At 40.2% G+C, this 13,612-nt stretch overlaps 1 gene segment (V, D, J or C); it reads right to left on the bottom strand.

Moving 5' to 3' along the window:
• Positions 1 to 2,952: 2,952 nt before the first annotated feature.
• LOC105537345 lies at positions 2,953 to 4,793 on the bottom strand. The segment is given in 3 exon segments: positions 2,953 to 3,275; positions 4,288 to 4,611; positions 4,715 to 4,793. Coding segments are annotated over 3 exon segments (693 nt in total).
• Positions 4,794 to 13,612: the final 8,819 nt, after the last annotated feature.

Here is a 13,612-nt window from a genome sequence, read left to right as displayed (position 1 = left end):
GATGAATGTATAAAAAATGTGTGTACATAAAACTGAAGTTTATTCACCTTGGAAAGAAGGCAATTCTGACATTTGCAACAACATGGGTGGGCCTGAAATATGTGGCATAAGCCAGATGCAGAAAGACAAAGGCTTCATGACCTCATTTACATGTGGGATCTAAAATATTCAAGCTCTTGAAAGCAGAGAGTAGAATAGCGGGTACCAGACCTGGGAGGAGAGAGAAATCGGGTGATATTGGTCAAAGGGTACATAGTTTCAGTTGTGCAGGGTGAATGAGTTCTGGAGATCTAATGTACAGCAATGTTCCTGCATTTAATACTGTGCTGTAAAATAATTTTTGCTAAAAGAGTAGATCTTAGGTGTTCTCATCAGACACATACACTCACACACATAGTACATTTTAAAAAAAATACAGTGGTAGCTCTCTGACGTGATGGATATACAAATTACCTTGACCATGATGGGCATTTCACAATGTATATCTGACATGGTTTGGATCTGTGTCCTGTCCCAAATCTCATGTTGTATTATAATCCTCAATTGTGAAGGTGGGACCTGGTGTGTGATGACTGGGTCACGGTGTGAGTCTTTCATGAATGGTTTAGAATCAACTCCTGGTACTGTTCTCACAACAGTGTGTGAGTTCTCACGAGATCTGGTTGTCTAACAGTGTGTAGACACCCCCTCCTACTTCCTGTGGTTTCTGCTCTGGCCATGTGATGTGCCTACTCCCCTTTGTCTTCTGCCATGATTATAACTTTCCTGAGTCTCCCCAGAAGGAGAAGTCACTGCATTTCCTGTACAGCCTGTAGAACTGTGAGCCAATTAAACATCTTTTTTTTTTTTTTTCCAAATTACTCAGTCTCAGGTATTTCTTTATAGCAATATGAGAATGGGCCAATACAATTTCAAAACATCAAGCGGTGTACCTGAAACATATACATTATTAAAACATTTCAATTATACCTCAATACAACTGAATAAAATTAAATTTACTCTTATAACAAAGAAATGCATAGTTCATATTTTCTCAATAAAAATGAAGAGAACGTAGGAAAACTTACACTAAAATATGTGTAACAGCTCTGCTTATAACATTCATAAACTGGAAACAAATTTAAAGTCTATTGACAGGAAAATCAATCAAAATGTTGTCATTTACTTACATAATGCGCTGACTCAGATATAAAATCTCTCTGCTTCCTCTCTCTCACTTTCTCTCCATATGTACATGAACATTTTGAGGTTTCATATCAGAGTCACTCCATTAATTGAATAAATGTCAATATGTTGATGTAATTTTAGATATTAAATATCATGAATTAACCTCAAAAATAGCAAAGAAATCCCTTACCAATAAAATGTCTATAATGTTTGATTCCATTTATATAAAGTTCAAAGCAGAGAAAAAGAAATCTATAGTGTCAGAAATCGAAACCTTTCCCCATACAGGAGTTGACCGCAGGCACAGAGAAAGACGCATGTTGTGGGGATGGACTTGCTCTTCGGGTTCCCTTAGGTGTTGGGGACAAGGGTATTCACATTTGCCAGAAACTCTATAGTGACACATTTCAGATCTACGCATTTTTTCTTATGTGTAAATTTTATCTGATAAAAATAAAATGTAGAGTAGTTTGAAATTCAGTAAACAGTAAAATTAATATTAAAACCTCTCCAAAATGTGAACATTGTTGTATGAATTAATAAAATGCATTCAAGTATACCTACTAAAATTAAATCCCAGAAATCAAAAAGATAACGGTAACATCTGAAACTTAATAATTAATAAGCATTTCATACAGAAGGAAAAAATAGTCGACAAGAAGAACATGTATTTTTTCCAATCAAATGCCACTAAATTGTGTATACAATATTGTAACCTGTGTCATTAGTGTAAATTACTAATATTTTGTATGATATTACAACTGAGAACAACTTTAAAAAAAAGGATATTTGAGATCACATGAACTAAATTGAATGTATTTTCAATATTGGTCCAACTATTACACCTCTAATAATACCCTGGTTTTGAGTGGGGCTTTGAAAAAAATAATTTTTTTAAGGCAGGTGTTCTGCCTCCCTCAGCCTCCCAACGTGCTGGGATTACAGGCAGGAGCCACACAAATATTTATTAAGCACCTACTTTGCGCCACGCATTGTGCTAGACACCCTCACTGTGTGCTGTTCCCACACCACAATCATCTGCTCAGAAATTAAAACCGAAAAAGGAACATTGTCGCAACCACACAAACTGGGGGGCAGGGGGCAGGATCGGGGATGGAGGCGATTCCCAGGCCAGAAAATGCAGCCACCAGAAACCTGTTTTCCATTTCTCGGTAAGTCTCCACTAAACAGTTGTTTTAAAGCCTCTCGATGTTGACGGAGAGGAATGTTGTTCTCTCTGCTCCCTCCGGGGTTGGCGCCTGGTGGGCGTTCAAATACTCTGAATGCTATTTGATAAAAGGACTCCGGTGGCTTGGTGAAAAGAATATCAGTATTTGGACTAGAAAAATTTTTTGTTCAGTTCATATGGTTGCAACAGCCCTTATGAAAGATATAAACATCCCTGACCTGACTGCGTAAATGTTGAAAGTAGACCTGGCTCTGGATTCCTGAGTCAGAATCTCCAGTTGTCCACACCCTCACAAGGCCAGAGAAGCCAGAGGAGATTTCCATTCTGGAAAGGAGTGAGTGGACGGCACAACTGGTTTGGAGACACGACAAACTGCACCTGCATTTACAGAAGCAACGCACACAGGGAACGTCCTAGCGCCATCTGGTCTCCCACACACGCCTGGGACTCACAGGCGGGGACCTGGGGCTGGGCCATCCCTGGTTGTCAGTGCCCAGCTTGGGAGGCCTGGGCGGAAGTCACGCAAGTCGTGGATCTTCCGGTCCAGCATCTCCAGGAAGCTCTTCACCTCCACCTCCAGGGGGCGCTGTCGGGATTTACTCTCCTCGGCGCCTGTCTTTAGGGAACGCGCTTTGTCTTCCAGGTTTTGATCGTCTCTCTGCTGCCTCCATCTTCTTAGAGACGCCGTGGCGCTCTGACCTGAGCTGAGGTGTGAGTTCACTTTGTTTCCGGAGATCTTCCGGCTCTGCCTCCTGTTCTCGGAGCTCGGCCTCCAGCTCCTCCATCCTCCTCCTCAGCTGCGTGTTCTTCTCCTTCTCTCTGTGGGTGTCACGGCCTGTTCCTCTGCTCCGCGCTGGCCGCCGACTCCTGCAGCGCCTTATATTTACAAGGTAAGAAGTAATGTTATGATTTGTGAAGACTGTATGTAATTACTAAGATAATTAAGAAATGATTAAGATAATTATCATTTGTCACCTCAAAAGTCTTATCATTTATTGTGACAACCACATTTGAAATGACCATTATTTAACAGCAGTTAAATGAACAAATATAAATCAATTGATGTAAACAATTAAAAATAAAATCAATAATGAAATATTCTAATATTTTACATTTAGCTCATCGTTAAGTTTGATTCTTTAGGACATATTTTTAGAATTATTTTACTGTAATGTTTATTATTAATTCCTACACATTATGCGTAGGTCTGTGCATTTATACATTTTTCTTTGTTTTTATTTGTTTATTTTTATTTTTTGAGATGGAATCTTGCTCTGTCGCTCAGGCTGGAGTGCAGTGGTGCCATCTTAGGTCACTGCAATCTATGCATTCCGGGTTCAAGTGATTCTCCTGCTTCAGCCTACCAAGTAGCTGGGATTAAAGGCACGTGCCAACACGCCCGGCTAATTTTTGTATTTTTAGTAGAGACAGAATTTCACCGTGTTGCTCAGGTTGGTCTCGAACTCCTGGCCTCATGTGATCCGCCCACCTAGGCCTTCCAAGGTGCTGAAATTACATGCCTGAGCCACCGCGCCCGGCCTGTACATCTTTCTATGATTATACATTTATGTCCCTATGGCTTTATAGCTGCTGATGTCAGCACGTGTTAATAAAACTCTGAAAGAATCGGTGCAAATACCCCTTAGAAATATTTATTTCATGAAGGTGTATACTTATATATATATATATTGTTTTAAAAATTACTAAAGTTTAAATACTAATGATAATAAATTCATAATAAATACAAGTAATAAAATGTCACAGCCTAGAATGCTCCAGAGTCCTGCAAACACAAACCTGACTTCTCCAGCTAATAAAAAAGGAAACCTCTCCCTGCACCTGCTCCTGGGACCTGTCCCGTCCTCAGTGGGTCCCAACTGCCCCCTGGGGGATCTGCACGCCTCTGCAGGGAGGTTTGTTTCTGGTCTCACACTGAGTTCCCCTCACTGTGCTTCTGGCACAGTAATACACAGCCGTGTCCTCGGTGTTTAGGCTGCTCATTTGCAGACTGGCCATGCTTTTGGAATCAGCTCTTGAGATAGTGGATCTGCCTTTCACAGACGTGGCGTATTCTGTTGTTCCACCATTAGCTTTGTTTCTCATGAAACCTACCCACTCCAGCCCCTTTGCTGGAGCCTGGTGGACCCAGCTCATGAAGTGGACACTGAAGGTGAATCCACAGGAGAGTCTCAGGGACCCCCCACGCTGTACCAAGCCTCCCCCATACTCCACCAGCTGCACCTCACACTGGACACCTGCAAACACAGAGACACCAAGGTCAGAAACTGCCGCACATAACCACTGTTTCTCTCACTCATGTCCACTCACACTCATTATCTCTAGTTCTCCATGAATTACCTTTCAAAATAGCTACAAGGAAAACCCAGCTCAGCCCAAATTCCATGCTTGGTGGTCTGTGTTCAGTGCTGATCACCAAGTGGAAACTACTGGGAATCCCAGGCTGGGGCTCCTCTCCCAGAGCTGCAGAGTCAGGGCTGGGCTGGTTTTCATCAGCAGAGGGAGGACGGTATTTGCATGTCTCCTACTATATAGCAAGCACTGGGATGGGATGCCTGAGGAGAAGACGGTCCCCAGATGAGACGACTGTCCCTAGCAGGAGTTTGGTGACAATGATGGTATTTGGAAAATATGCTGTCTTATAAAATTATGCTGTGATAAACACTTTGAAATGATCACCCTATTTTATTTTTACATATTTGTGTAAATTATGTTTTATCAGAGCCAATGGTTTCTCCATGTAGAGATGCTCAGTATGTGTCTAAGAGCTGATATCTGGGATGGGTAAACTCTGGTATCTGGGCCTGTGCTTCTCATTACTGGCCCCAATTACTCCCTGAACCAGCTCCAGGACAGAGGTGGACGTGCCTAGTGTGGTTTGTGGAACCCATTTCCTGTATTGAGAACATGTGTGATTTTACTGCGTTCTAGCATTCACCTAAAAATATGGTGAGAACCAGGGTTCAGGCAGATAAATTCTTAAGTATTTCTGAAATTTAATATACATTTTTTCTGTTATTCTGTCATTCCTTCTTTGTCTAAGTTTCCATGTGTTCCTTGTAATGAATTGTATAAGTTTTAGTTTGGAGAAAATAAACTTTCACATATATAAAGTGTACAGTTGATAAACATGATGTAACCATCATCGTTATCAGGGTGGACAAGAAAATTCTCAACATTTCTTTTTGTTCTTCTATATTCTTTCTCCTTTTCCCTTTCTTTCTTCTACCCATTTCCCTGACAACTACTGATCTTTACATTGCTGCAGATTCAATTTAATTCATCAGAACTTAAAAAATGAAATATCATAGTATATGTTCTTATTTGTTTGGCTTATTTTAGTTAGCATAAATAATTAGATATTTTACCTTGTAGTTATGTATATCAGACATTTACTTATTATAAATGCTGGGTAGTATTCTAGCAAACATTTACCTTAATTTTTTTTTTATTAAGCAGCTGAACAATATTTGAATTTTTTTTATCATTCTAGGTCTTAAAAAATCTAGTACTAAGCTTGGAAATGTATATAGAAAATGAATATATTTGTCTTATTTTTTAAACTGCATCAACAATAAGATAAACATGGAAGATGAAACTTTGCAAATTTTCTTTAATACTTTGGATAATTACAGTTTCAAAACAAACAATAAATCTCAAGTTTGGGGAGAAGTAAGTTCTCGTAGTGATTAACAAAGCCAGGGTTTGAAATTACCTGTGGCAGAGTCTGGAATATGAAATATAGGCTCTTCCAATAAAAAAAAAAAAATGTATATTGGATTGCTTGAAATTGAGTGTGGTAAGTGTTTTGTAGTGTGAAATTTTAAGGAACCACATATTAAAAGCTAACCTATCCTCTTGAAACCCTTTCCCTGAAGAAGGGGACAGTCATAAAAATCCTTTCTCGAAGTGTCTGTCTGGGAGAAAAGAAGAGCCCACACTTCTAAAATGTATTCAGATCCAATTCCTTTATTTCCACTACAGAACTAAGAATTTACTCTGCCAAGGCAAACCATTGAAACCAGAATCCTAGGGACACTGTTTCAGCCCCTCAGAAGTTGAGATGGGAACAGAGGTCCCCACCAAAGGTCCATTGAGAAGCAGCTCCTCTCTCTATATTATGGAATCAGAGCCTTAGTCTGCAGGGTAGAGCAGAACTGGAAGGTGGTGGTGTCAGTGGACAACACTGGAGCTGTGGGAGGGAGCACCTGGGGAAAGCAGGAGGACACTACCCCAGGGGAAGAGGCAAGAACACACAGACCAGCATCTCATCTGGCGGAGGGTGAGAAACACTCGCAAGGTCACGCCCAGACTCAGGGTCACAATGCCTTCCGAGGAATACGGACCCAGGAATATGGACCCTTTAGCCTAATGCCCTTCACCAATTGAGAAATTGTCAGTAAATAAAACACCTGAATACACTTGTTTCTTAATGAATAACAAATAATAAAAGTGGTGGTTATGAAATAATTTATATCACTAATACAAATTTTCATTTAGGATATATTCCCCTACCTGATGTAAATCAGCTCAGAAGGCAGAAGTTATTGCACTTAGTAGAGCTTGTAAATTAACTGAAGACCAGGATTAAATACAGATGTTCTACAGTGGCACAGAATCTAAAATGTGCTGCAGGCAGAGGAAGTTTTCAAATCTTCTGGAAGCCCCGTCAAAATAGACAACAAGAAAAGACACTTTTAAATGAATTCCTACACGTTAGAGACCTGACATGAATTTGAAACCAAATGAAAATAAAGAGAAAAATGAAACACTAGTATGAAGACTGGAATAATGTTCAGGTGCATCATTACATCAAACACTCAATCTTAAGCTGGTGTGTAGTATTATCTAAACATGGAAGGCATCGCCATTGTTCACATCATACAGAATCAATCCATCTCACAATAATCTGGGTATGTTGATAAATTGGCATCTTTAAATAAAAAAATTATAAAACTTTAATAAAATATGGAAACTCTTTTGGCCAAGAGTTGTCCCACTAGCACTATGGCATCAGGGTCCCTCCCTCAGGACATATCAGTTACTGCCCTATGACTCGGGAGCTGGAAGAGTCATACATTTAGAAATTTTGTCCTCATTGCTCACCTTTGTCCTATTGCATGCATGTGTTACACAATATTGAAAGTAATTTTTGTATTATACTCCAATCACCAAAAGTTTAATGTTGCCTTTCAAGTCATCTTTTAACAGTATTTTGTGATCTTCAACCACCAAATTGTGTCCATTGGAAGAAACCTCAGGAAAAAAATCTACTGTTGAAACATATTGGAATAAATATTATCAGGCACTATTAACCAAAATACTGCAGAAAAAAATTCAGGGAGTATTCTTGGGTTGATATTTTGCAACTAAATAGTCAGTTCAGACCAGATGTGGTAGCTCATGCCTTTAATTCCACTACTTTGAGAAGCAAAACAGAAGGGGAATTATATGAGACTAGGAGTTTGAGACCAGCCTGGGCAACATAGAGAGATCCCATTTCTATGGAAGAACTTTTTAAAAAACTCAGCTGGGTTTGGTGATGCACCCCTCTAGTCCTACATACTCAAGAGGCTGAAACAGAAGGATTGTTACGGCCAGAAGTTCAAGGTAACAGTGAACTGCACTCCAACCTGTGTGAAAGAGTAAGACCCTATCTCTAATTGTAATAGTAATAAGCAAGAATTGTACACTATTGTAAGACTACTCAAATAGAAGATACTAAACTGAGAATCCTCAGAAATCCTCTGGTGCTTCTGATGTTTTGGAGCCAGCATCTCACCTAAGACATTCAGAATAGGCGGATGATCTTAGATAGTGAAAATTCTCCACAAAAGTCATTGGAACACGATGCTTGTCTAATCCCCTGTCCCATACCTTTCACCTCTTTCTCTTCATTTTCCTCCTCCTTTTCGTTATTATTTGCTTATGCTTAAAATCAGTCTTCTCATTTTGTGTAAACCTGGTTGTTGTCCACCCATATTGGACTGATCTTTTTTTTTTTTTTTTTTTTTTGAGACGGAGTCTCGCTCTGTCACCCAGGCTGGTGTGCAGTGGCGCGATCTCGGCTCACTGCAAGCTCTGCCTCCCGGGTTCACGCCATTCTCCTGCCTCAGCCTCCCATGTAGCTGGGATTACAGGCGCCTGCCATCACGCCCGGCTAATTTTTGTATTTTTAGTAGAGACGGGATTTCACTGTGTTAGCCAGGATGGTCTCGATCTCCTGACCTCGTGATCCGCCCGTCTCGGCCTTCCAAAGTGCTGGGATTACAGGCGTGAGCCACTGCGCCCAGCCTGATCTTTTTTTATTCATGATTTTTATAGTTTCTACATAGAGTAAGTCATCAGACTATTGTTCTGATGTCTGACTGCTGATAACGCTCATTCCTCCCTCATCTCTTTTCTTTCCCAAATGAGGTAAATCTAGTCAGGAATCACAGGAATTCCCTATTTGAAGCCATTTGGAGGTTCAGACCCCACAAACTCCTTTCTGTGAGCGAGACCCCTCACTCTGCCTTCACCACCAAGCCACTATAGGATCCCTGAGCCAGTCTCCTTTCTTGCTCGACCAAGCCATTTTGGAAATTCCTGAGAGACCAGCACTACTCTCGGCAGACACTCCAAGAGGTAATTAACCTTTCCATATTCACATGGGGGAGTGTGCGGCACCCCCAGATATGACATTGATACTGCATTTTAGTTGTGATCTCTTGGCCTATTTATAGTGTCAACTAGAACTGATGCTGTGAGCTTGGTGCCACTGCTCCTAACCACAGGATACACCTGTTCCCTGACCCAACTCCAGAAGAGAGTTGGCATGCCTGGTATGGTTTGTTTACCCCCGTTATGTAATGAAATCATGACATTATTTTGTTGTATTCTAGTGTTTCCCTAGGAATATAGGTAGACTTAGGGTTTATTCATGTGCATATTCTGGAGTCTTTGATTTCTCATATATATTTAATAAAATATTTGATTTCTCATATATTTCTCATATATATTTAATAAAATATTTAATTCTGTGTTGAGAAATTTAAAATTTATTCAGTTTGATGAGTGAAGTTCTTATGCCATTGTTCTGTGATTTTCTTTTTCTATTCTATATTTCATTCATCTCTGTCTAACTCATTTTCTACCATATTATATGTGTTTAAATTTGTAATAGTTTAATGAGGTGAAAATAGCAAATAGTGGCCCTCCCATAATGTGTACAATTTGAAAAATAGTGACATAACCATCACCTTTCTCAACATAGAAAAAACCCGACTATGCTCAACATTTCCTTTTGTTTTCCTATAATTCCTGCTTCCTAACCTCCCCTTCTCACACCATGTCCAGAGTCAACTACTGGTTTTATTTCTGTAACATTAGATTAGCTTTCATTTCATAGAATTTATAAAAGTTGAATAGTATGTATGGACTTGTATGTGTTTGTCTTATTTTACTCATCATACATACTTGTGAATTTACCCTTACTTTTGAGTGTAGTCAGCAGTACCTTATTGTAACAATAGGTGTTTTTTTCCGGTGAATGAATTTACCACAATGTGTTTATTAAGCTGCTGATTGATATTTGGATTGCTTTCAGTATCTGGCTATTATTTTTTTTTAAAAAGCACTATTATCTTAGAAAAGTACATAGCTGAGAAACACAACGTTCTTATTCTTAGAACAGCAGGTAAGCTGGAAAAACTGCACTTTAATCAATGGTTTTCAGCACATCAGGCAATCGAAGTTGTAGAATTGTGTGTGTGTGTGAGATTGTGACTGAGAGAGTAGGAGAGAGGAAGGCAGAAAGAAGAGAAAGAGATTGTACATAACTGACCGTAATTTATGAGGTGCTCAAATAAGTACAGGGACTCAGAGTCTTAAGGGAAAAGGTCCACGTAAGATGGAGAAGACGACTTGATGCACCTACATATGGTTATATAGTTATATAAATGCCACTTTCTAATAATATAAAGAATCACGTACATGAGAATAAACTGGGTGTCCAGTGGTGAAATATGATGGTGATGCCAAATCCCATCTACAGCACCTTTTCCCCCTAATTGCACCTGCCTTGATGTGTGTCCTGAGCGCCCCCTGGTGTCAGGAGCGTCTCCTGTTGCTCCTGAGCGCCCCTGCAGGGAAGTTTGCTTCTGAACTCACAATGATTTCCCCTCACTGTGTTTTATTTTATAAAAATTAATGGCTGTACTTATTAATGTGTACTCGTTGTTCAGGTAGCTCAGCTGTAGGAAAAACTGTGTTTTTGCATGTGGATTTGGAGATGGTGCCTGGACTCCTCTTGAGGAGTGGGTTAGGTTGTGCACTCCCTCATGAGCTGTGCACCTGATCCAGTCCGGTTTCTTCCCTGCGGGCTGATGGATCCAGATCCAGCAGGGAGCACTGGTTGTGATGGAGAATGCAGAGACGGCACAGATGAGGGAGAGGGTCTGTGAAGGCTTCACAAGCCCAAGAGGGCACTGAGAAACACAGTTGTCGGCATGCACAGGTTCTGAACAGCATGTTGAAATTCACAAAATATGCACATTTTGATACATAAATAAAAACAGGACTGTATTGGCAATAATATATAGAAAGAGCTCAGAAATAAACTGATATATCGATGGCAAACTGATTTTCAGCATGACAACCAACAATATACAATGGATAAATCATAGTCTCTCTGTAAGAGAGGATTAGAAAAACTGGATCTACACATGCAAAGAATTAAGAATTTTAGTTTACAGTAAACATAAAAAATCAACTCTAAATGGGATATGCAGTTAAATGTATGGCTTTCAATTGCAAAATTTCCCTACCCAGAAAATAATATTAAGAATGATTTCCTGTATTTCAAATTAAAGTCACAGACAACAAAAGCAGAATTGAACAAGTGAAACTACATCACAACAAAAAGATGCTGGCAAAGCGTGGAAAAAATTCCAACAGACAGAATGAGAGAATATCATTTCAAGTCATGCATCTGAAAAAGTGTTAATATCCACAATATACATGCAACTTCTACACCTCATTATCAAAATCATAATCGTCTGATTGTAAAATGGTCAGTTTTACATCTTAAAAAAATGAAGAACATAGATCTCGTGTTAAAGATTCTTCCCTCTGGGTAATGGAAAGTTTTATGGTACACTCGGTTAGGGTAGACTTTGTAGTTATTCAATCCAAAATTAATATATGTAGGGTTAGCAGGGTGTGGTGGTTCACGTCTGTAATCCCAGCACTTTGAAAGGCTGTGTTGGGTGGATCCCCTGAGGTCAGGAGTTTGAGACCAGCCTGACCAATATGGTGAAACTCTGTCTCCACTAAAAATACAAAAATTAGCCAGACGCGGTGGCCTGTGCCTATAGTCCCTGCTACTTGGGAGGCTGAGGCAGGAGAATTGCTTGAACCCGGGAGGCAGAGGTTGCAATAAGCTGAGATCATGCCATTATACTCCAGCCTGGGTGACAGAGTGAGACTCCGTCTCAAATATATATATATATATACACACACACACACACACGTATATATATTTCTACACACGTGTGTGTGTGTGTGTGTATATATATGGTTCTAACTCTGGAGGCTGAGACAGGAGAATTGCTTGAACACCGGAGGTGGAGGTTGCAATGAGCTGAGATCGTGCAATTGAACTCTAACCTGGGCGACAGAGTGAGACTCCGTCTCAAATATAAACAGATATATATATATGGGTCTGAATTTACTTAATATATGTTATTAAAACTGTCATCAGTTGACTCTAGGTTAGGTAGATTGTCAATGATAAAATGAGTGGGCTAGATTCCATCAGAGCAGAACTGGATACAATTAAATGCCATGGTAATTCAGCAGCTTCACCTCTCTCTGGGACTTTCAGCCTGCACTTCTTGATAGATTATCTTCTGGACATTGGATATTCCTAGACATCTCCAAAATCTGTCATCCTCTACGCCTCACAGAAATGTGGCATGTCCCCCTGTAGTTTGTCAACCCTGAATAACAAAGAGATTATAAAATGTAATAATATTTATTCTAGGATGTGTATTGCATTTGAAATATGTATGGGTACATTCAGGTTGGTAAAGGAAGATAAAGAATGAAGGAAAAATAAGGAGAGTTACATCAGCTGTTTTGAGACAATTATCCTGGACTAGAAGGATCAGTAACAGAGGTAACATCGGTGTGAGGTTGAACAAGCAGTTGCTGGGCAGATATACTTGGAGACATAATTCTTTTAAGGTTGTGATGGCTTTTTTGCAAGGTTGTGGCGGTGCAGAGTCTATGATAGTTCTTGTTATTAGGAACGTGTGTGTTAGAACCCTCCTTCATGGCCTTCCCCAGATTCATTCATTAGGATTTTAACACAAGTGGCTCCATCTTGATTCTAATAAATTTCCCAAGCTCTTTCTAACACTACTTCTGAAGCAGATGACTCTGACGGCTTGAACAGGGTTAATTCTACATCCACATCCCATTTGATAAAATAAGTTTATCCCCTTCACTGTTAATGGCCAATTGCATTCCCACATGAGTCTATACACAACACAGTGGAGGGTCCTGAAAAAATGGGGAGGGAAGGAAGTCCCATCAGCCTCTCCTACGTGGCTGCAGGAGCCACAGGCTGAGCCCCACCTGAGCTCCAAGAAAATGCCTTGAACCCTGGAAGGTAGACTACAGAGGTCATCTGTTTCTTTTTCAGGAAGCAGGAAAAGCAAATAAAAAGGGAGAACAAACACTCCAAAAAAAGAACATGGATTGGGAACAAAAGGAGCACCAGGTCAGTGCTGATACTGATTGGCTTTAGTGTCAGGAGAAGGGTCAGACGAGAAACCTGTGAGCTTCTACATGACACTGATCCTGGCCCAGCCTCTCTATTGGCTGTGATCAGAATCCCAAAGACTGTTCTAGTCCTGGAATCTCCCTGAGGTTTCTGTCCTGGGTCTGATCAGAGAAGACTCACCAGGCACCGCTCACTTTCCTCAGGACTCTGATCTTGGTGGCCATGGTTGAGGCCTTTTCATCTCTGTAAACATCAATCTGCATTTTGTGCATGTGAGAATAGGTCCTCATATTAAAATGATATTTTTAAAAATATGTAGAGATGACATTAGGAAGCACAGAATTCTAAACTTAGAGAGGTTCGCTGGAGAAACCGTGAGGAGAAGACGAGGTCCCACATCCTGACAGGAAATCAGCCTCTATAGCACCGGCCTCTGGGTTGACTCTGATCAGTGCGTCCTGAGCACCCCC

Source organism: Mandrillus leucophaeus, unplaced genomic scaffold (assembly GCF_000951045.1).
Source record: "Mandrillus leucophaeus isolate KB7577 unplaced genomic scaffold, Mleu.le_1.0 Scaffold1022, whole genome shotgun sequence".
Lineage (NCBI taxonomy): Eukaryota > Metazoa > Chordata > Mammalia > Primates > Cercopithecidae > Mandrillus > Mandrillus leucophaeus.
This window is presented reverse-complemented; position numbering and strand designations above follow the sequence as displayed.